This window comes from Megalobrama amblycephala, linkage group LG16 (assembly GCF_018812025.1).
Source record: "Megalobrama amblycephala isolate DHTTF-2021 linkage group LG16, ASM1881202v1, whole genome shotgun sequence".
Taxonomy (NCBI): Eukaryota; Metazoa; Chordata; class Actinopteri; order Cypriniformes; family Xenocyprididae; genus Megalobrama; species Megalobrama amblycephala.
In genome coordinates, this window is record NC_063059.1 from 37,442,935 (window position 1) to 37,466,697 (window position 23,763).

Consider the following 23,763-nt stretch of genomic DNA (forward strand, 5'->3'; position numbering starts at 1 on the left):
ATTGATTATGATACAGAATGTAAAAAAAGACATTGTGTTTATTAATTAATAATGTGGTATTCTGATTTTTACAGCCATGAAGTCCTCAACAGGTTTAGATCAAATCTGATAAAGAAGTTTGAGTGTCTGTATGAGGGAACAGCACAGCAGGGAAACCCAACACTCCTGAATGAGATCTACACAGAGCTCTACATCACAGAGAGTGAGAGTGGAGAGATCAGTAATGAGCATGAGGTGAGACAGATTGAGACACAATCCAGGAGAGCAGAAACAGAGGACACACCGATCCAATGCAATGACATCTTTAGACCTTTACCTGGACAAGACAAACCCATCAGAACTGTGCTGACAAAGGGAGTCGCTGGCATTGGAAAAACAGTCTCTGTGCAGAAGTTCATCCTGGACTGGGCTGAAGGGAAAGAGAATCAGGACGTCCAGCTCATATTTCCACTTCCTTTCAGAGAGATCAATTTGATGAAGGACAAAACACTCAGTCTTTCAGATCTTCTTCATGTCTTTTTCCCTGAAACAAAAGAAATGGAAATATCCAGTGACAAATATAAAGTGTTGTTCATCTTTGATGGTCTGGACGAGTGTCGTCTGTCTCTGGATTTTCAGAGCGATGTGAGGTTGTGTGATGTAAGTGAATCAGCCTCAGTGGACGTGCTGCTGATGAACCTCATTGTGGGGAATCTGCTTCCCTCTGCTCTCATCTGGATCACCTCCAGACCAGCAGCAGCTGATCTCGTCCCCTCTGAGTGTGTCCATCGAGTGACAGAGGTACGAGGCTTCAATGAGCCACAGAAGGAGGAATACTTCAGGAAGAGAATCAGTGATCAGAGTCTCGCCAATACAATCATCTCACACCTGAAGTCATCAAGGAGCCTCTACATCATGTGCCACATCCCAGTGTTCTGCTGGATCTCAGCCGCTGTTCTAGAGAAGATGTTGAGCGAAGCCGAGAGTGGAGAGATTCCCAAGACTCTCACTCAAATGTACACACACTTCCTGATCCTTCAGACCAACATCAAACATGAGAAGGACTATGAGAAGAACATGACGGATGAAGACATGATCCTCAAACTGGGGAAAGTGGCTTTTCAGCAGCTTGTGAAAGGCAATGTGATCTTCTATGAGGAAGACCTGAGAGAGTGTGGCATTGATGTGACAGAAGCATCAGTGTACTCAGGATTGTGCACTCAGATCTTCAGAGAGGAGTTTGGCTGGTATCAGGGGAAAGTCTTCTGCTTTGTTCATCTGAGCGTTCAGGAACATCTAGCAGCTCTATATGTGCACCTCTCCTGTACAAACAACAACAGAAATGTGTTTGAGCCAATCACCAAACAGAGTTTGCGGTCTAAAGTTAAGGAGAGGTTTAAACATGTTTCATTATCTGAGCTGCATCAGAGAGCTGTGAATGAGGCTCTACAGAGTAAAAATGGACATCTGGACCTTTTCCTGCAGTTTCTTCTGGGTCTGTCAGTGAAGTCTCATCAGATTCTCCTACAAGGACTAATGAAACAGAGAAGAAGCAGATCTGACAGCATTGAGAAAACAGTTGAGTACATCAAGAAGACGATCAGCACCATTGACTCTCCAGAGAAATCCATCAATCTGTTCCACTGTCTGAATGAACTGGGTGATCATTCACTAGTGGAGGAAATACAACAGTATCTGAAATCTGGAAGAATAAAGGAAGCCAAACTCTCTTCATCTCAGTGGTCAGCTGTAGTTTTTGTGTTGTTGACATCAGAGAAGAAGCTGGATGAGTTTGATATTGATACATTTGTTGGAGGATACGATAAAGCTGAAAAACTGAAAGTTTTTCTGAAGTTGCTGCCTGTGATTAAAGAATCCAGATCAATTCAGTAAGTATCTTTGAGAACAATCACTTCACTGTTAAAATGTCAGGAAAATAAAAGTTCATAAATCTTCAGAGCTGCAGAAGTTGTCCAGAGTTTAGTGGTCAGTATTTTGATGTTTTCTAAATCGTCACAATGTAAAATTCCTTCAGATATTCAAACAAAGTCAGAGAATTTGCATATGAATAATTAATTCAGGTTTACCAGTTGAATATTCTTGCTCATAAAGAAGGAATTTAAATATTTAAATATTTGTTTGTAAATAGATATTAAGATACATAAAAGAAATTAAGACCAAATTGGAAAAGCAGCTCATTTTATCAAGTAGCTCAAATCTCCTAAAACACATTTGATGTATGGTTAACAGAGTCATGCATTTGATTTTACTAGTCAGGTGGAGGATTAAATGTTATCTGAGCTTTAGCTTCAAGTTTATTACAAATGCCCATTTTAACTTTACTGTCATATGAACAATTAAGAATCAAATCTCTGAGTATCTGAAATTAGTGCAGGTTCTCTAGTAAAGAGCAGATGTAATGTGTAGCAGTGGCTCCACCATAACAAGAATAACAATGTACAGTGAGACATTTAAGATTATTTACAAGTCATTACTTTTATAAATAATTGGAATAGAGTATCAAAAATATGTTGATGCGAATATTTTTCTAGTAATCTATTAGTCTGCAAATAAAGAAAACATCTTCATCAGTTTGACAACACATGCGCTGCAAAAGTACACAACACTTACAAATAGACAAACGCGGTGCAAATAGCACATACCAGGCCCAGGGATCTCAAGTTCTTCTGCGATGATCTGAATGATGATGATGATGATGATGATGCTTAGGTTACTTTTAGAATTAAATTAATTATTTAATTTTCCCTGCAATAATTTATAGTGCATCACGCATAACCGACGCACTGTAATAACTCCTCATTAAAAAAAAAAAAAAAAAAAGACAGCTTGTAACACCTACATCTCTTCTCATTTTTTTTCAATACGTATGGGCCACAAGAGAAATAATAAGAAATAAATTAAGGTTAAAAAGTGTTATCAGAACATGTTGAAGTAGAGCTCCCCTAGTGAAAAAAAGTATACTTTATTGTATTTTAAATATATTCCCTTTTTCTATTTTTACTTTTTACTTTCACTTTCTACAGTGAATAATTGACTGAGATTTGTGACATAAAATCAAGTAAATTATTTAAAAATATACATTATTTATTAATAATAATTTATTAATAATATTTTTTTAACACAAAATAATATCCCCCAAATCGGGTGTCCTGGCGCCGGGACTAGCACGGACCACAACAATAATGTTATAATGATAATCTTTATACTTTTGTTTGTTAACATTCTGATCATATGTGCATTATGAGCAGGCCTTGCAGCGCGTTTGTCTAAGTGTTTTGGACTTTTGCAGCGCGTTTGTCTATTTGTAAGTGTTGTGGACTTTTGCAGCACATGTGTTGTCAAACTGATGAAGATGGTTTCTTTATTTGCTAGTGTTTTTTCTATTTGCATGTGTTTTCTTCATTTGCAGCGCGTTGAGCTCTCTCGGCCACCGTAGCTTTTACATTACATGTATATATTTTGACATGTTTTTCAGTGTGTAATTGTCCATCGCTCCTCTCAGCAGCAAGAAAAACAAAACTTTTATTCAGTGGATTATGTATAACCTCGAAAGAGCGATCGCTTTACAATCACTAAAAATCTGTCACTCATCTCAGTTCACGATCTCACAAAGTTCCATTATAATCAATAAAGTTTTCTACACTCAATAATGAATCTCTTGCATCGTGTCTTTGTTAATGAGAGGATTCGTGAGCGTGCAGAACTCAGCTCTGAACAAAAACTCCAGTGTTTTGAGCAGTGAGTGGATTCTGACTAAATGAAACACCTCTGATTGGCCATTGAGTTCAAGAGATCAACAAATTTCCTGTGATCAAACATTAATTGTCGGACCCCTGCAGTACCGCTGTGAACCCCCGGTTGAAGACCCTTGATTTAAAGTTAATAAATACATAAATATTCATCTGATTCAATCTTAATCTTTTTTATTGGTGTTAATTTGACCATGAAACTTGGAAAGGAATTTGGCACTGTTAAATTATATTGGAATTGAAGGACCCACTTTATATTAAGTGCCCTAGTGAAAAAAAGTATACTAAGTATACTTGCAGCAAGACTAATTATTAGTATATTTCAAGTGTGTTAATGATTAGTTCATTTAAAGTGTGCTATTTTGAAACAACTAATTTTGTACTAAGTATATTTAAGTTGAAATTAAGTAGTATTAAAATACAAATTTAAGTATATTTAGTATACTTATGTGTGCTAAATTGGAACAACTTCAAGTATACTTAGTACACTTTAAGTGTATGTCTGTGTAGGGACTAATTACATGCTTGATTAGTGATATTAAAGTGTACTTAATTTGTGTTATAAGTATACTTTATTTCTGTTAAAAGTATGTTTTTGTTATAATATACGTTGTATTATAAGTATACTTTATTTCTGTTATAAGTATACTTTTATTTGTGTTATAAGTATACTTTATTTCTGTTATGAGTACACTTTGTGTTATAAGTACACTTTATTTGTGATTTAAGTACATTACAAAATAATTACGAGTGTCTTCAGAAAACACAAGCAATATACACTGAATATATTACTTTACAGGTAATAGTATATACTGTATGCTCAGTACCTTTGGCTTATTCCAAATATTAAACATTACACACTTTGCAGTCAATAACAATACACTTTGTATACACTTTGTACTTTGTATAATATAGTCAACATTTGAAGCGGATCAAAACCTTTAATCAAAGGTGTCCTAACTTTTTTGATCCACTTCAAATGTTGACTACTGTACTTTGAATTACATAATCTCACACAATACAGTTGTGCTACTATTTAAATACAGTTTAACACATTTTCCCAAAGTTGAATGCATTTGTTTTCAAGGCCATTAAAATAAATAAAATGTAACAACATCACTAATGAAGAGACATATTTCATTGACAAATCCAATAGTTTTTATTTAAACTTAGATTCAGCAAAACTTACCATGTTTTTCATTAAAGAAAAAAAAATATTGGACCATGGTGACCCTCTATACACAAATACAAATTACACATTATATTCCATTTTCTGATGAGCTTCTCATTGTGTCTGATGGCACAATGATGACCGCAGAGACTCGTGAAGAACAGCATCTGTTGACAGAATATACCAAAGATATAAGACAGCATGTTCAACTCTTTATTCACGTTTACAATAGTCTGTCTAAATCCTACATTGAACCAATACTACTTTTGAACAGTAAATGAGGATTAGCAGCAGGAACTGTATCAGAATGGCATGTCGATATTGTTTTCGGTACATAGTCAAGCATAAAACACTTTATGAATGTATATCGTACAGAATACGGGCCGATTTGACCAATCATATGAATGTTTTGGTGCTGCATACAAACATGTGCCATAAACCACCACACAAAAACTCAAAAAGGAGATATCAAACCGAAATATCGCTCTCCGTTTGTTAAAGAAAATAAAATAAAGTTTGTTAACTGGTAGACTACAACTCACCCCCCAATAGCAGCACTTTTCTCCGGTTCTTTCAGGATCGCGTAGGCCATTAGATTAGCTGGTCGTCGTCGCCATCACGGTCAGTCTGTGATGTCACTTGATTGAACTGGTCAGAATCCCCAAGATTGAGCGATGTATTGCGCTTTCAGTGTTTTATTAAATAAATTATACATTGCGACATTATACTTCACCTGAGTGACTGAGCGAGAGGATTCAGACGACGACCGTGACGTCAGCAGCTCTGATTGGCTGAAGGCAGTGAGCAACAAAATCTGATTGGTCACAGACCAAGTTGAAGAGACATTTGAATTCCGATAAGTTTAACCACTCAACACATTTTTTCGCATTACTTGTGCTGCTGGTGTGTTGTTTAATATAGATTTGTGTGTACGATTGTAAAATGATTCTGCCAGTGTAAACTTAATAAACATTTACACATATTTGTAAATTGTATAGGCTACACTGCATATACTAAATGGGCTTGTAATGCATTCATACTGAAATAAATAGCACAAGTAATATAATGAATTCCAAGGATGAAGAAGTAAACTTAAAAAATATACTCAAATTTAACATTAAATACACTACAACTTCAGGATATTAAATAATGTATTTTTTAAATATACTTTCAGTGCATTGTTACAATGATCATTTTCAGCACACTGTTAAAATATACCTCAAATATATTTTTATTAAGTGCAAATAAATACACTTTTAAAAAATAAACTGAACTTACACTTCAACTTTTTTTTTTAGAAAATATACTAAAGTACAATTATTTTAAAGTGTGTTAAAAGTTGCATTGTGAAAATATGATACTAATATACTTTTTATATATTTAATGATAGTACATTTTTGTTAGTATATTTGCAGTGTACTATAGAAAAAGGGAATATATTTAAAATACAATAAAGTATACTTTTTTTCACTAGGGATGGCATTAACTACTATGTACTTACATTTGAATTAATCATTTGATACAATGCACTTACTGTGTACATACATGTTTTTACATTGTACTTATATTTTAAAAACACCTGCATGTAATTACATCTGTAATTAATTTCTGTAATTACATTTATAATTACACTGTTGACCCATCGCTTAATCCTTATCCCTACCCTTAAACCTACCCATACCACCAAAGCTTTCCCTAACCTTACCTGTATCCCACCTCAATAGCTGAAAATGTGTTTTGCAATTCAATATGAACCCAATAAGTACATTGTACTTATTTTTTGATGTAAGTACATAGTAGTTAAGGCCACTTAATATAAAGTGGGACCGAATTGAAAGTTACTTGCTTGATTTTTGAAAGCTATTTGATAGTTTAACTATTTATTATGCTATTTGATTTTCATTTCTCTACAGGTTGAGTGATTGTGGAGTCACAGATGAAGGTTGTGCTGCTCTGATTTCAGCTCTGAGATCAAACCCCTCACACCTGAGAGAACTGAGTCTGTCTGGGAATAAAATAGGAGAATCAGTGAATCTGCTGTCTGATGTACTACAGGATCCTCACTGTAAACTGGAGATACTGTGGTAAGATCATATATGACTCTCACACATGAATCACAATGTAAAGTATATTTGAAGTGTAAAGAGAAATGAAGAACATGCTGGATTATTTTTTTTTTTTTTTTTACTGTTCATCACGTTCATCTTTCTGCATTGACACTTTCTAAAGTATTGTTTTTCATTTTGTAAAATCACACACACACACACACACACACACACACACACAACACACAGACATCATGTTTTGTGCTCTGTTACATTTTGTATCTCAATTATCCCACAAAAATCAAGGATATGATTTGGACTTGTTAAATGGTCGCAAAAAAAATAGTCACACTTACCTTCTTTTCGGTCAAAAATGACAGACATAGGAAATGAGTGGGAAATACAAAAAAATACGAAAACAAAAGATTCTCTGAGTTGGTACAAACTACAAATCAGACACTGTGTAGAAAAAAAGTGCACAGCACTGAAGGGGGGACACTCTAAAATGCCAAGAGTGCAAAATAGACACACCCAACCGCCCACACACACACATATATATGAACTAGCACGACAATAACACAGAGCAAGTTTATACAAATGTGTGAAACAAAATAAAAAATTCAGCCACAAAGCAGTAAAAAAATGAACAGCAAGAAAGAGGTTACACTCTAAAACTCAGAGAGTACAAAACAGAAACACCCACTCAAACACACACTCACTTACACACATTCACAGACAAACACACACACAACACACCATTATACACATACAAATGAACCAGTGTGGCTGTAACAATATGGTAAAATAGAGCCAAAACTCAAATAAGAGGTTTAAATCAGATCAGACCCAGATTTATTAAGCTGTTATAAAACACACCTGTTCATTTTTGTTATATTTTTTTTATTGAATTTGACAAAATGTCCTCCTCTGTGTTCAGGTTTGACTGTAGTAAAATTAATGCAAAAACCGACACTTCAAATCAACATTTCAAACAAAAAGAATCTAAACCTTGACAAAAAGTAGTCTTTGAGAATGTCTAAGTATAAATCCATATCCAAAACTTAATAAAAATAAGTGTTTGTGTCCAAAAACCACTAGTGAATTTATAAGCCACTTTATATAGAGCTCTATAGGAATCTAGTGGTTACAACATGGCATTGCATAAGTTTTTTTTTTTTTTTTTTTTTTACTCTCACCAAATGGCACTAATCTACTTTCAAAAAATGGATTTTAAATGCCTTGTCTCTATTTTAACATGGAATACTGCTTTAAGCGGAACTCAGTAAGATTTGCGAAGCTCTCCCTACAGTTTCCTTCAGTGAATCACACTGTCGTAAATACTCCAAGCGCAGCTCTGGACTACAACGACTACAACGCTCACCAGCGCAGTAGTTTTGCAAATACAGTACAAGAAAGAGGAGGTGGGTAATTTGCAAATACAGTACACTCAATGGAGGTGGGTTATTGTCGAAATTGTCTTATAAAGTCATAATATATACATATATATGTATATACATATACATGTTTTTGAATTACCGCAAAGCATTTTGTCACTCTCGCGTGAACGTGAACATGAGGCGAGATTGTGTCGGGTCGGTGCAGCTCAAGTTGCAAGTGCTGTTTTTTGGCGTAGACGTGCCAGAGGGGGTTAGTGCACGCCTCAAACACACCACTACAAGTCAATTAACCATCGTAAGGACTTAGAAAACTATTTATGAAGGTAAAAAAAAGTTACTTAGTTCTGCTTTAATTGAAAAATAATTAAAAATATGTTAGAAAAACAAATTGTATTATTTTCAATGGAGACAAATGGCTAATAAAAATTTTATACATATTGCATAGTATCATAAAATATCTTAAAATGTTATATAATAATCAAAAAATATTATTGGACAAAAATATATTACATTGGTTTTCCTGAAAAACAAAAAAGTTACTTTTCAAGGCTTAGGTCACTTTTGACCGTAAAGAAAGCAAGTGTGACTCCTAAACGAAGAGGGCCAGAGGGTTACGTTTGTACTTTCTCTTTAATAATGGATTCACTGCTAAACTGGTCTGAACTGAGAGAGTGAAGAGTGTGTCATTGTTCTCTACAGGTTGTATGATTGTGGAGTCACAGATGAAGGTTGTGCTGCTCTGACTTCAGCTCTGAGATCAAACCCCTCACACCTGAGAGAACTGAGTCTGTCTAGGAATAAAATAGGAGAATCAGTGAATCTACTGTCTGATGTACTACAGGATCCTCACTGTAAACTGGAGATACTGCGGTAAGATCATATTTGACTCTCACACATGAATCACAATGTAAAGTATATTTGAAGTGTAAAGAGAAATGAAGAACATGCTGGATTTATTATTTCTGTTCATCGTATTTATCTTTCTGCATTGACACTTTCTAAAGTATTGTTTTTCATTTTGTAAAATCACACACACACACACACACACACACACACACACACACACACACACACACACACACACACATCATGTTTTGTGTTCTGTGAAATTTTCATCTCATCTCATTTATCATCTCAATTATCACACATTGATTTTTGCTTTAAGTTTGTATTTTCTCTTTAATAATGGATTCACTGCTAAACTGATCTGATCTGAACTGAGAGAGTGAAGAGTGTCATTGTTCTCTACAGGTTGGTTGATTGTGGAGTCACAGATGAAGGTTGTGCTGCTCTGACTTCAGCTCTGAGATCAAACCCCTCACACCTGAGAGATCTGAATCTGTCTAGGAATAAAATAGGAGATTCAGTGAATCTGCTGTCTGATGTACTACAGGATCCTCACTGTAAACTGGAGAAACTGTGGTAAGATCATATTTGACTCTCACACATGAATCACAATGTAAAGTATATTTTAAGTGTAAAGAGAAATGAAGAACATGCTGGATTCATTCTTACTGTTCATCACGTTCATCTTTCTGCATTGACACTTTCTAAAGTATTGTTTTAATTTTGTAATATCACACACACACACACAAACACACACACACACACGTTTTGTGCTCTGTGACATTTTATATCTCAATTATTACACATATTGATTTGCACTTATAGTTTGTATTTTCTCTTTAATATTGGATTCACTGCTAAACTGATCTGATCTGAACTGAGAGAGTGAAGAGTGTGTCATTGTTCTCTACAGGTTGATTAATTGTGGAGTCACAGATGAAGGTTGTGCTGCTCTGACTTCAGCTCTGAGATCAAACCCCTCACACCTGAGAGATCTAAATCTGTCTGAGAATAAAATAGGAAAATCAGTGAATCTGCTGTCTGATGTACTACAGGATCCTCACTGTAAACTGGAGAAACTGCGGTAAAATCATATTTGACTCTCACACATGAATCACAATGTAAAGTGTATTTATGGTGTAAAGAGAAATGAAGAACATGCTGGATTCATTCTTACTGTTCATCATGTTCATCTTTCTGCATTGACACTTTCTAAAGTATTGTTTTAATTTTGTAAAATCACACACACACACACACACACACACACACACACACACACACACACACACACACACGCGCGCACACACACACACACATTTGTTTTGCTATCTTAGTGAGGACTCTCCATAGGCATAATATTTTTCATACTGTACAAACTGTATATTCTGTCTCCCTACACTAACCCTAAACCTACTCATTACAGAGAACATTCAGCATTTTTACATTTTTAATAAAACATTATCTATTATGTTTTTAAAGCTATTTTAAATATGAGGACTCATGAAATGTCCTCATATTTTATGTTTATGTCGTAATACCAGTGTAATACCCATGTCATTATACAAATTTGTGTCCTCATAAATCACACACACATCATGTTTTGTGCTCTGTGAAAATTTATTATCACACATATTAATTTTGCTTTAAGTTTGTATTTTCTCTTTAATAATGGATTCACTGCTAAACTGAACTGAACTGAGAGAGTGAAGAGTGTGTCATTGTTCTCTACAGGTTGAGATATTGTAGAGTCACAGATAGAGGTTGTGCTGCTCTGACTTCAGCTCTGAGATCAAACCCCTCACACCTGAGAGAACTGAGTCTGTCTAGGAATAAAATAGGACCCTTAGGACGTGAACTTCTCACTGCTCTAAAGAATTCTCCACATTATAAACTAAAGACACTGTGGTAAGTAATAATTTCAAATAAATATTCACGTTTTCATATAGCTGAACATTTATATACAGTGGGTACGGAAAGTATTCAGACCCCCTCACATTTTTCACTCTTTGTTATATTGCAGCCATTTGCTAAAATCATTTAAGTTCATTTTTTTCCTCATTAAATGTACACACAGCACCCCATATTGACAGAAAAACAGAATTGTTGACATTTTTGCAGATTTATTAAAAAAGAAAAACTGAAATATCACATGGTCCTAAGTATTCAGACCCTTTGCTCAGTATTTAGTAGAAGCACCCTTTTGATCTAATACAGCCATGAGTCTTTTTGGGAAAGATGCAACAAGTTTTTCACACCTGGATTTGGGGATCCTCTGCCATTCCTCCTTGCAGATCCTCTCCAGTTCTGTCAGGTTGGATGGTAAACGTTGGTGGACAGCCATTTTTAAGTCTCTCCAGAGATGCTCAATTGGGTTTAAGTCAGGGCTCTGGCTGGGCCATTCAAGAACAGTCACAGAGTTGTTGTGAAGCCACTCCTTCGTTATTTTAGCTGTGTGCTTAGGGTCATTGTCTTGTTGGAAGGTAAACTTTCGGCCCAGTCTGAGGTCCTGAGCACTCTGGAGAAGGTTTTCATCCAGGATATCCCTGTACTTGGCCGCATTCATCTTTCCCTCAATTGCAACCAGTCGTCCTGTCCCTGCAGCTGAAAAACACCCCCACAGCATGATGCTGCCACCACCATGCTTCATTGTTGGGACTGTATTGGACAGGTGATGAGCAGTGCCTGGTTTTCTCCACACATACCGCTTAGAATTAAGGCCAAAAAGTTCTATCTTGGTCTCATCAGACCAGAGAATCTTGTTTCTCACCATCTTGGCAAACTCCATGCGGGCTTTCATGTGTCTTGCACTGAGGAGAGGCTTCCGTCGGGCCAGTCTGCCATAAATCCCCGACTGGTGGAGGGCTGCAGTGATGGTTGACTTTCTACAACTTTCTCCCATCTCCCGACTGCATCTCTGGAGCTCAGCCACAGTGATCTTTGGGTTCTTCTTTACCTCTCTCACCAAGGCTCTTCTCCCCCGATAGCTCAGTTTGGCCGGACGGCCAGCTCTAGGAAGCTCATTGAAGAATTGAGATATAAGTGTATTGCAGTTAAATTCAAACATGATCACCAATTCATTTTAAATTTGCTTTTCCTAATTGAGTGAAAACAATGTGATAATTCAAATACTATATCACATATTTCCAAGATATTGTCTGACTAATAAAGATCATTTTCCAATCTGCACATTACAAAGTCAGTGAGAGACAGACACAGTATGTCATGAAAAATATTTTAGTATAGATTATATAAAAATCAGTTTTGAAACATTATTGTGTTCTCCATATCATAAAAGTGAGTGTCCAAAAAAAGAGAGAAAAAGCAAAAAGTCTGTTTGAAAGTTGTGTAAGAATCAACCCAAATAATTAATCAAAAGTATAATTAAATTACACTGAATAAGAACCTGATTAACCGTAAATGATTCAGAATCAGTATTTTAATACTTTATCAATTATTCGTCCACCAAGAAATTGAGCTTAAAGTATTTTACCAATTCTGGACAAATTATTATTCCGTGGCCACTGAAATAATATTTTGTTATGATTATTAATTGTGATTATGATTATGAACAAGGTAGCACAATTTTCATTTAAGGCAGCAATTTGGTAAGCACAGCACAAGACACTCGTATGTATGGAAAATCAAACAAGACTTTATTGAACTAAATCTAAACTAATCTAACGAAAAACATACACACACACACACACATTCATTCAGTTACAGGGAAATGGTGAGGTTATTGTTTGGAGGTGAATGGATTCCCCAATTGTTTAGCTTTTAACAAGTTTCTCTGACCATAACCTGAGAGAATTAATACACTAGCAATTCAACAATAGTTTCATTTGCTTAATAAAATTGCACCAGCTCAGCAAAATTAGGAGACCTGTGTTACTTGCTTGGGCTGCTCCTTTAAGCGCGTATTCCCTTCGTGATGGAGATGAAGGAAGCGGCGTTGTTCCTGTTTTCCTGTTCTTGTATGCAATTAGCATAATATCCTTATAGTCCTTTGTTCTCAAACTTAAGGGATTTTGGTCAAAACTTTGAGAAGTTAATTTTGCTGGTTCAAAAGTCATACATCTTACATAAATCAATTTTGCATCAAAATACTGGAAAGCATGCATCCATCACAACCATACCAAACAGTACACACTTTCTGTAATTGAAAAGTTCATATCTCTGGCAGTATTTTTCTAAATTGTCTCTGTTGTCACTGAAACTTTGGAATGTCTTTTGAAATGCAAAGCTGGGCAGAGGGAAAGTTTCTTGTGGGTGATTCCCATGGTGCCCTGCTGTGATCCTCACCTTGAGATGTGCCGCAGGTCCGACTTTCCTGATAACAGTGAATTTACACCTTGTGTCCTGGTGTTTGCTGATCCATCAGCAAAAGAGGGTCTCTTTGATCTTTTGCTCTGTTACTACAATCAAATGCATTTGTAATTAAGCAGACATTGAGGGGCCGTCTTCGATCGGCCATTTTAGTTCCCAGGTCCAACTTTATGGCTCACAAATGGTTCAATGGGGGAATGAGTTGACTCTTTGATCTTTGGAATGTAGAGTTTGTGGTAATTTGGTGGGCTTTGTTCAGGAATAATCCTACAGTTGTTTCACCCATTGATCTGAACACTGACACTTAATTGCAGTTTTTTTTTTTTTAAATATACAGTTTATTGGAGTCTATATTGTTATTATACATCAACTTATTCTGTATATACTCTATATAACATTAGTTAGAACTGGTAGTATTGTTGTTTATGTATTAGCATGTATTGTTTTTGGCTGGTTTGTGCATAATTTTTAGTTTCAGTGAATAAATTTCATTTTAGTGCATCATTTTCAGCTCTTACAGTTTTATTTTACATATTTGATAAACAGAGAGATTTGGCTTGTTTATAATTGATCTGTATTAAAATAGTTAAGGCATGTTTCAGACTTATTATTTTAAATGAATTTCTGATTTTATAGAAATGACTGTTTTATTTTTGTATTTACAGGTTATGAGGAAAATCCCATTTCCATTCAAATATCCGCTCTGAGTCCGGCTCCACACACTCTCCTCACTGACACTCTCTTCTTTCTCCACTGTAACTTGAGAAATTCACCACAGTGTTCATAAACTCCTCTGATCTGAATCACGCAGCAGAAACCACAGGGTCCTGAAGCAGAGAGCTCAGAGAGCTGACAGAGAGACACCGTTTGTGTTTCTTGTTATACATACTGAATACAGACTGATAGATTAATAATTATAGCTTTTTTAAGACAGGGTTTCATAAATGTTAATGATGACTGTACAGTATGTGAGTTATACACTAACTCTGTTAACTTGTATATATGCATGTATAAAGTACTGTATAACTGTATAAATAACATACATTTCTGACTGCACTGTATTAAAGTCTCTCACTCACATAAAATGACACTATTGTCAATTTAAAAGTACTTTACGGGGCTACTCCAAAGCTACTTTACAGCACAATTTGAATTTGTCTCATAATTGTTTCTGTTTTCCTGTATATTTACGTGAAGATACTTTGAAACAATCTTGTATACAGTATAAAGTGCTTTATAAATAAAAGTGACTGTGCTACTACTTTGTTACTCCATTAACTTCTCAGAAACAGGCCAAGATGTCACTGCTATACTAATGTGATGTTGATGAAGCTCTAGTCTGAATGGAGATGAGAATATAATACATTTGTGAACCCTTTGAAAATATCAGGATTTCTGCTTTTATTATTAATAAAATTAAGTCACAAACACAATCTGACTAATCTAATAACACACAGTTATATTTTTCAGAATGATATTGAAGACATTGAGTGATCGTTGACAGGACAGTGTGTGAAACTCTGTGTGACGACTTTTTGGTGAATACTGACCTAAAACCAATTTTACCGCCCAATAAATGTGTCATGCTATACTGTATATGCTAACATTATACGAAGCTAATGCATGTAATAATTTATTCACGGACAAACGCACAAAACGTGCACCGCCCATAGACATATATGGGGATTGAGCTTGAGTGCGTAACGTGACGTCATGAATGCTCGCGTCACAAATAAAACGTAAAAGTAAATGTTTCGCCATTTAAACAACTTCAGTTCTACAACAGGAGTATTAGTGTTTTTATAGGAACCTTTATAAAAGCTAAATCATGAATTTATGTGTAGATAAATGAAAAGGTGGAGGAGTTTTTTTTTTTTTTTTTTTTTTTTTAATCAACATATAATTAAATGTTGATCAAGGTGAGTGTTCTGGGGCCCGTTTCAATAAGGAGGTTCATTCAACTCTGAGTTGAAACTTGAACTTTGAGTTACTCTAAGATGGGAAACTCCGAGTTTTCAGTTTCAGAACAGCTGAATTGAGTTAGTTCAATCGACTCTGAGTAGGCTGACTCAGAGTTAAGCGTGTGCACCATGACTATGAAAAGCCATCATCAATGGAGCTCCGATATTACGATTCACCATGGCAACAGCACGTGACAAAAGGACATCCGCATACTTCTGAGTCAATGCAAGTTTAATTCTTATCACTGTTATAATATCAAAGGTGAAAACTGGCGGAATGGTAAGTTATTGAACTAATATTTATTTTCATGGTATCCCACATGCAAAAAAAAATAAGAAGAAAAAAATAATGCAGGATGCAATAATAAGAGTGTAAATGATTTTATTGTTATTAAACACTTTTTAGGCAATGTACTTCCACTTTTAGAAACTTTCTTCATTTATATTGAAAATAAATGCCTTTCTGATGTGATATGTGATGGGAAAAGGGAAAATAGCGAGCTCGGCAAAAGGCGGTTTCAAACTCAGTCAATCACATCACAAGTTAAAACTCCTCATCCAACACACTATTGCCTACACCACTGCAGCCACAAGAACATGTGTCAATTTTAACCTGGTGTGACATTGGTGGGCGGAGCTACTGTAAATTTGCACTTAGTAATACCCAGGAGAAAAAAAGTACACTTGAGTGCATTAATAAATAATTAAATACAAGCAAGTACATTTGTAGTACATTCTTTATTTTGGTGCTAAATAAAAGTGTTTAAATTATACACTATAAATACACTAATTCAATGTATATCTGTACTTCAGTAGTACTTCACTGCGCTTGGAAAAGTAGCCTATACTAAATACCACTAAATACCACTAAATACACACCATACAATTGACACTTTCTAAAGTATTGTTTTTCATTTTGTAAAATCACACACACACACACACACACACACATCATGTTTTGTGCTCTGTGACATTTTACATCTCAGTTATCACACATTTATTTAAAGGGTCATGAAACCCCCCTGTTTTAGCCTGGTCGTTCACACCTCTGAGTTTCAAAAAGTCTGTGAAAATGGGCGTGTAAAGCTCTGGAAAAGTGGGAGTGTAGAGGGGAGAGAACAACCAATGAAACAGAGACATACAACACACTCATTATACAGAATAATGAATATTAATATATGAGCACAGAGAAAATGTCAACAAACTCCCAAGCACAAGGGAGAAATGCGAAAGAATATTTAATAGGGCTAATAGTAGGCTACTTTGATTACGTTTACAAGCACTGCAGTCTCAAAATCAGTCTTTTGTCTATCAGAATAATCGTGTCGTCGCGTTCAGATAGGCTACACCACTGTATCAGTGTCCAGTTTGCACATATAATTCATTTGAAGAAGACTTGATGAAATATGTGTGCATAACTACACCATGCTGGTTCATGTTTGGTGCATGAGAATGTGTGAAATAAAAACTTTAAACACGGATACTTTATTCTGTATGAGCTATGTGACACGTGGCTAGTGTTATTAAACTCATCGCGGAGCTCCGCGCTGAAACCGAGCGTGGTCCGCCTGTATATCATAAAAACACATAAAAACACTTTTCATGTGTTCGTATTCAAACTCCAGTTCTGACCGCATCGCGAGCAAAATACAAACAACACACGTGCTGTGCTGAGGGAAACAGCTACGACTTGCGTGTTTGAACACAGCTAGAGCAGGCAGAGGTGAATGAGCAGCACTTTTGTGACATTTAAATTCTCCGCTGTAATGCGATCTCACGCGAACATATTTTCCATTTGTGCTGGTATATTACAGCAAAATAATCCACATGCACACAAACCTCTGCTCTGGTCGTGTCGCAGGAAAACACATTGTGTTGTAGCACTGAGGAAACGAACACCAACGATATGTCTCTGAATGACAACAGACTGAGGCGAGAGAAGTGATACTTCCTCATGCATAATACTGCAATTATAATCTTATGCATACTACAGCGCAGTGATTGGATTAAATGAGCTTCATGTCATGAATATATGTTGAGAATCGCTCTATATGGTCTACGTCAGCATGTTCGACCATGCCCATACTTGGGCCGAAAGTACATGATTACGTCAGATTTTGTGACGTTGCTCCGACTCAGCTTTTCAAACCGAAAGACAGAAATCGCTCTGAAAAATGCAAAAATAACAATTTTTCACTTATGAATAACATTTATGAGTACCTTTAGTGTTTTCAATGATGTGCAGCCAAACATATCTGTTTACATCTCAAAAAAAGTGTTTTGGGGTTTCATGACCCTTTAAGTTTGTATTTTCTCTTTAATAATGGATTCACTGCTAAACTGAACTGAACTGAACTGAGAGAGTGAAGAGTGTGTCATTGTTCTCTACAGGTTGTGGGATTGTGGAGTCACAGATGAAGGTTTTGCTGCTCTGACTTCAGCTCTGAGATCAAACCCCTCACACCTGAGAGAACTGGATCTGTCACTGAATATAATAGGAAAATCAGTGAATCTGCTGTCTGATGTACTACAGGATCCTCACTGTAAACTGGAGAAACTGTGGTAAGATCATATTTGACTCTCACACATGAATCACAATGTAAAGTATATTTGAAGTGTTCAGCCTCTTTCTGCTGCTGTGAGTTCAGCTGATTGAGCTGTAAATGATTGAACACATGAGCTGCTCCTCAGTCACATGATACTGCAGGACTGAGAGTCACACTGAAATACACACTTTCACACAATCAACATTTCAGTCTCTTGACTTTAAACAGACTCGAGCTCAACACAACTGAGAAATGAAGAACATGCTGGATTCATTCTTACTGTTCATCACGTTCATCTTTCTGCATTGACACTTTCTATTGTTTTAATTTTGAATCACACACACACAAACACACATGCATATATCATGTTTTGTGCTCTGTGACATTTTATATATCAATTATCACACATTGATTTGTGCTTTAAGTTTGTATTTTCTCTTTAATAATAGATTCACTGCTAAACTGATCTGATCTGAACTGAGAGAGTGAAGAGTGTGTCATTGTTCTCTACAGGTTGGTTGATTGTGGAGTCACAGATGAAGGTTGTGCTGCTCTGACTTCAGCTCTGAGATCAAACCCCTCACACCTGAGAGAACTGAATCTGTCTGGGAATAAAATAGGCGATTCAGGACGTAAACTGCTCACTGATCTAAAGTATTCTCCACATTATAGACTAGAGACACTGTGGTAAGTAATAATTTCAAATAAATATTCACGTTTTCATATAGCTGAACATTTGTATATTTATATGCATATTTGGTCCCACTTTATATTAGGTGTTATGTATTATGTGCTCGGATTGGTTAGCAGGTTGGTAGCTGGCCCAGTGTATTGTGGACTTAGATATCCTAGGTACAACCAGAAGTCTAGAGTTTTGTGCTCTTAAAGAGTGTGATGGATTGTAGGGCAATAGAAGATCTGTTAAATACACGGGAGCTAAACCATTAAGAGCCTTATAGGTCATTAGCAATACTTTATAATCGATACGGAACTTAATAGTTAACCAGTGTAGAGAAGATAAAATTGGTGATATATGATCATATTTTCTTGACCTCGTAAGAACTCTAGCAGCTGCATTTTGTACTAATTGTAGTATATGTCCTTGATGCAACCAAAAGTAGCAACAGAACTATACATTTAAAAGACATGTAAAAACAATAAAACGTACTTACAGTTTGAAGCCAATAAACAGCAGCTTCTGCTTCCAAAGTGGGAACTGCTCCATCTTTCAGTAAAAGCCTTTGTGCAAATCCAGCATTGAACATATATCACAGATTATCTTTTGACGTGTCGTTGAAGGTCGTTGTAGTCCAAACCATTTGTTTTTGTAGGCATTAAACTGCCATAACTTTAAAAGACAATATCTCTGTTTGCATTGAACTTTCAGCGCTGTAACTTTGCAGATACTGTTTATGCTCAAGCAGCAACATTACACACTAACTAAAGTTAAAAAAGTGAAATCGCATTGAACCACCCCTTTAAAAAAATACCTGTATTTAATTACATCTGTAAATAATTTCTGTAATTAAATTTATAATTACACTGTTGACCGTTCCCTTACACCTTAACCCACCCTTAAACCTACCCATACCTTACCCATATTCAACCTCAATAGCAGCAAAAGTTTTTTCAATACAATATGAACACAATCAGTACATTATTATTTTTTGATGTAAGTACATAGTAGTTAAGGACACCTAATATAAATATTTCTTCATAAACAATGTACTGTATAAGAGTATCCAATTCTGTTTTCAGTAGAAATGTGCCACAGTTTTTGCCACTGAAAATCCCAGCTGATGGGAATATTTTTTCAGTTGATGACACGTGCATTCATTCTGTATGATGCGTGATCACATTATCACGAGAAATCCAGATGGATTGTGAGCTTGACTTCACAACAACCTCACTGAAGAATTGACATATTAGCGTTTTGCAGTTAAATTCAAACATGATCACAAACTCATTTTAAATTTGCTTTTCCTAATTGAGTGAAAACAATGTGATAATTCAAATATTATATCACATATTTCCAAGGTATTGTCTGACTAATAAAGATCATTTTCCAATCCGCACATTATATAGTCAGTGAGAGACTGACACAGTATCTCATGAAATATATTTTGGTATAGATGTGATTGCATTCTATACAAATCAGTTTTGAAACATTATTGTGTTCTCCATATCATATTAGTGAGCGTCAAAAAAAAAAAGGGAGAAAAAGCAAGAAGTCTGTTTGAAATTTTTTTTTTTTTTTCCATCCATTAATCAACACTGACACTTAATTGCAGGGTTTTTTTTTAAAATATACAATTTACTGGAGTCTTTATTGTTATTATACATCCACTTATTCTGTATATACTATATATAACATTAGTTAGAACTGGTTATGTAGTATATACTGATGTGCTCAAAATTATTCATACTCTTTGTAAATATGACTAAAGAAGGCTGTGAAAATAAATCTGCATTGTTAATCCTTTTGATCTTTAATTTAAAAAATTACAAATTACAATTACAAAAATCCAACCATTCATTGGAGAATAATAATTTTAAATGGGGGGAAAAATCTCATTATGAAATAAATGTTTTTCTCTAATACACATTGCTCTCAATTAATCATACCCTTCACTCCACTCATTTTCTATAGGGTTCAGGTCAGGGGACTGGGATGTTCATGGCAGAAGCTTCATTTTGTGCTCAGTGACACATTTTTGTGTTGATTTTGATGTTTGTTTTGGATCATTGTCCTGATGGAAGATCCAACCACAGCCCATTATAAGAGTTCTAAGAGGGACAGTCAGGCTTTGATTTTTTTTATCTGACCATAGAACCCATCCTGTTTGAAGTTCCAGTAGTGTCAGTTACTCTTTAAATGGTCAGATGAAACAGCAACAAAAAATGAGCTTTTTAGCAGCAAACACTTAAGAGGGGTTTGGTGCACACAGAAATAAAAAGTACCCCATGTGTACAATGAAATATACTGCTGGATCTTTAATATTGTGGGTCTATTTTCTGCCGGAGGTCCTGGACATCTTGTTCAGATACTGTACATGGAATCATGGATTCTATCAAACAGCAAATGATAAATATAGCTGCAAGCAGCGATGGCGGGCCCAAGCCCGGTGGCACCGCCAACACGGTGGCTTCAGGGCAACTGTGCACAGCGGGCAATAGGCATTTAAAAGGGGTAAACATAAAAGGACTATGTCAAAGTTATTTGAATACACCACAATTACTGCAGCAGCTGGTATTTCTACCACAGAGAGAGGGAGAGAGAGGGTGAAAAAAAAAAACCCACATTCAAACCAAAATATCGGACTTCCTGTTGGTCAGAGCTAATGACTGTAAATTAGAAAGTTGTCCGGCTTAATGAGAACAGTAAGTGTACCGAGTTTGGTGACTGTAGGTTAAACTAACCCCCCACTTTTTTCAAAAGGTGGCCCACCTTCCTGCCTGTTTCTGAGGCTTTGACCATGTCTACTGGATGACAGTCCTGACATATGAGTCGAGTTTCATGCAATTTGAAGCATGCTAAATGTCTCAAACCCATCCAAAACAAATATTGAAGTTTGATCTGTTGCTATGGCAGCAGTGTGAAAAATCTTTTTACAGGTCTTCATTCGTTATGTCTTGACATTATTCTAATGAAGTTTGAAGCAAATTGGGTAAAAATTAGAGGGTGATCTTAAAGCATTTTGAAAGTAACACTTCCTGCTGCCAGTTGGTGGCGCTATAACTTTGACTCACAATAGTCACATCCATGTGATCAGCTTCCTACAATGAGCACACAGCTGAAGTTTCATAAACATCAATCAATGTATGCAGAGGTTATAACACTTTTCCTGTTTCCCTTTTCTCGCCATAAAACCGTTTAGGATATCAAAAATCCGCTCACAATTTTACATCCTCAATGTCTTTACTTCATTCCTACCGAGTTTGGTTGTGATCGGATTAATCTTCTAGGAGGAGTATATCAAATTCCAGAGCGTACGTTTTTCAAACAACCCATAATAGCCGACTTCCTGTTGAGCTGGCGTATAACTTAGAGTAGTGGTTCCCAAACCTGTCCTGGAGGACCCCCAGCTCTGCACATTTTGTATGTCTCCCTCATATATCACACCTGATTAAACTCATGTGCTCATTAGTAGAAACTGAAAGACCTGAAATGGGTGTGTCAGACGTAGGGAGACATACAAAATGTGCAGGGCTGGAGGTCCTCCAGGACAGGTTTGGGAACCACTGACTTAGAGCATGAAAGTTGTTCGGCCCGATGAGGTCTATATGAGTAGAGTTTCATACTAATACATGCAAGTGTGTTTGATATATGGACCAAGTTTTTGGACACCATTCAAGGGGGCGCTGTCGAGCCCCCCTGCTACACCCGGGTCTCATCCTTTGCGGCATCCTAATGGCCGCAGATTCCAATGTGTGTGCCAATTTTCAAGAGTTTTTGAGCCCGTTAAGGCCCCCCAAAAGCCCCGGATGACGGGAAAAAATTAATTCTCCTTAGAAAAACAAAAGGGCCCTGCGCCTGATTGGCTTGGGCCCTAAAAAATCAAAACCTGACTGTCCCTGTTAGAAGTCTTATAATGGGCTGTGGTTGGATCTTCCTTCAGGGCAATGACACAAAAACAAACATCAAAATCAACACAAAAATGTGTCACTGAGCACAAAACCAAGCTTCTGCAAAATGGCCGTCCCAGTCCCCTGACCTGAACCCTATAGAAAATGAGTGGAGTGAACTGAAGAGAAGAAGTACCAACATGGAGCTGGAATCTGAAGGATCTGGAGAGATTCTGCATGAAGGAATAGTCTCTGATCTCTTGTCAGGTGTTCTCCAAACTCATCAGGCATTATAGGAGAAGACTCAGAGCTGTTATCTTGGGAAAAGGAGGTTGCAAAAAGTATTGAATAAAAGGGTATGATTAATTGTGAGCCGTGTGTATTAGAGAAAAACATTTATTTCATAATGAGATTTTTTCCCCCATTTAAAATTATTATTCTCCAATGAAAGGTTGGATTTTTGTAGATTTTTAAAATAAAAGATCAAAATGATTATTGATGCTGATTTATTTTCACAGCCTTCTTTAGTCATATTTACGAAGGGTATGAAGGGTATTGTTTTGGCTGGTTTTGGTCTGGTTTGTGCATAATTTTTGTTTCAGTCAATAAATTTCATTTTAGTGCATCATTTTCAGCTCTTACAGTTTCATTTTACATATTTGATAAACAAGGCTAGGCAAGGCAATTTTATTTGTATAGCACATTTCATACACAATGGTAATTCAAAGTGCTTTACATAAAGAAGAAGAATAAAAATAGAACATAAGGAATAGAACAGTAAACATAATAAGAATAACAGTAAAAACAGAGAATTTTGCTATCTGGATGGATGAGGTAGGAAGTCTCAGGGAATTTTGTTGTTGTTGTTGTCCGTCAGAGTGGATCTAAACGGATCTTCCTCACACAACAGGACCGCTGTCTAGCTCTACCTGTTAAGGCACTTCAAACTGATAAACAAAGTTTCAATCTCCCCTTTTGCCAAGACACCTCAAACTGCACCACACAGCCCTAATACCTCTTCCAGAGATATCTATACAACACAGTTCAAATTTCCCCTTTGGAAAGTGTCCTGACTGTAATCCAGAGATATCTTAACCATGCACCACACAAATTTCCCCATGGTTTGTCCCCTTATCCAAATTTACCAAATTTTAAC

At 36.1% G+C, this 23,763-nt stretch overlaps 1 protein-coding gene across 1 annotated transcript in view; it reads left to right on the plus strand.

The window, feature by feature from the left end:
• Window positions 1-23,763, plus strand: part of LOC125248560 (NACHT, LRR and PYD domains-containing protein 12-like) — a 1,264,817-nt gene that overhangs the window by 2,233 nt on the left and 1,238,821 nt on the right. The window contains exons 5-11 of the mRNA XM_048160510.1: window positions 75-1,868; window positions 6,834-7,004; window positions 9,062-9,232; window positions 9,614-9,784; window positions 10,122-10,292; window positions 17,887-18,057; window positions 18,555-18,661. Of these exons, the coding sequence (XP_048016467.1) occupies window positions 75-1,868; window positions 6,834-7,004; window positions 9,062-9,232; window positions 9,614-9,784; window positions 10,122-10,292; window positions 17,887-18,057; window positions 18,555-18,661 (2,756 nt within the window). The remainder of the gene's footprint in view (window positions 1-74; window positions 1,869-6,833; window positions 7,005-9,061; window positions 9,233-9,613; window positions 9,785-10,121; window positions 10,293-17,886; window positions 18,058-18,554; window positions 18,662-23,763) is intronic.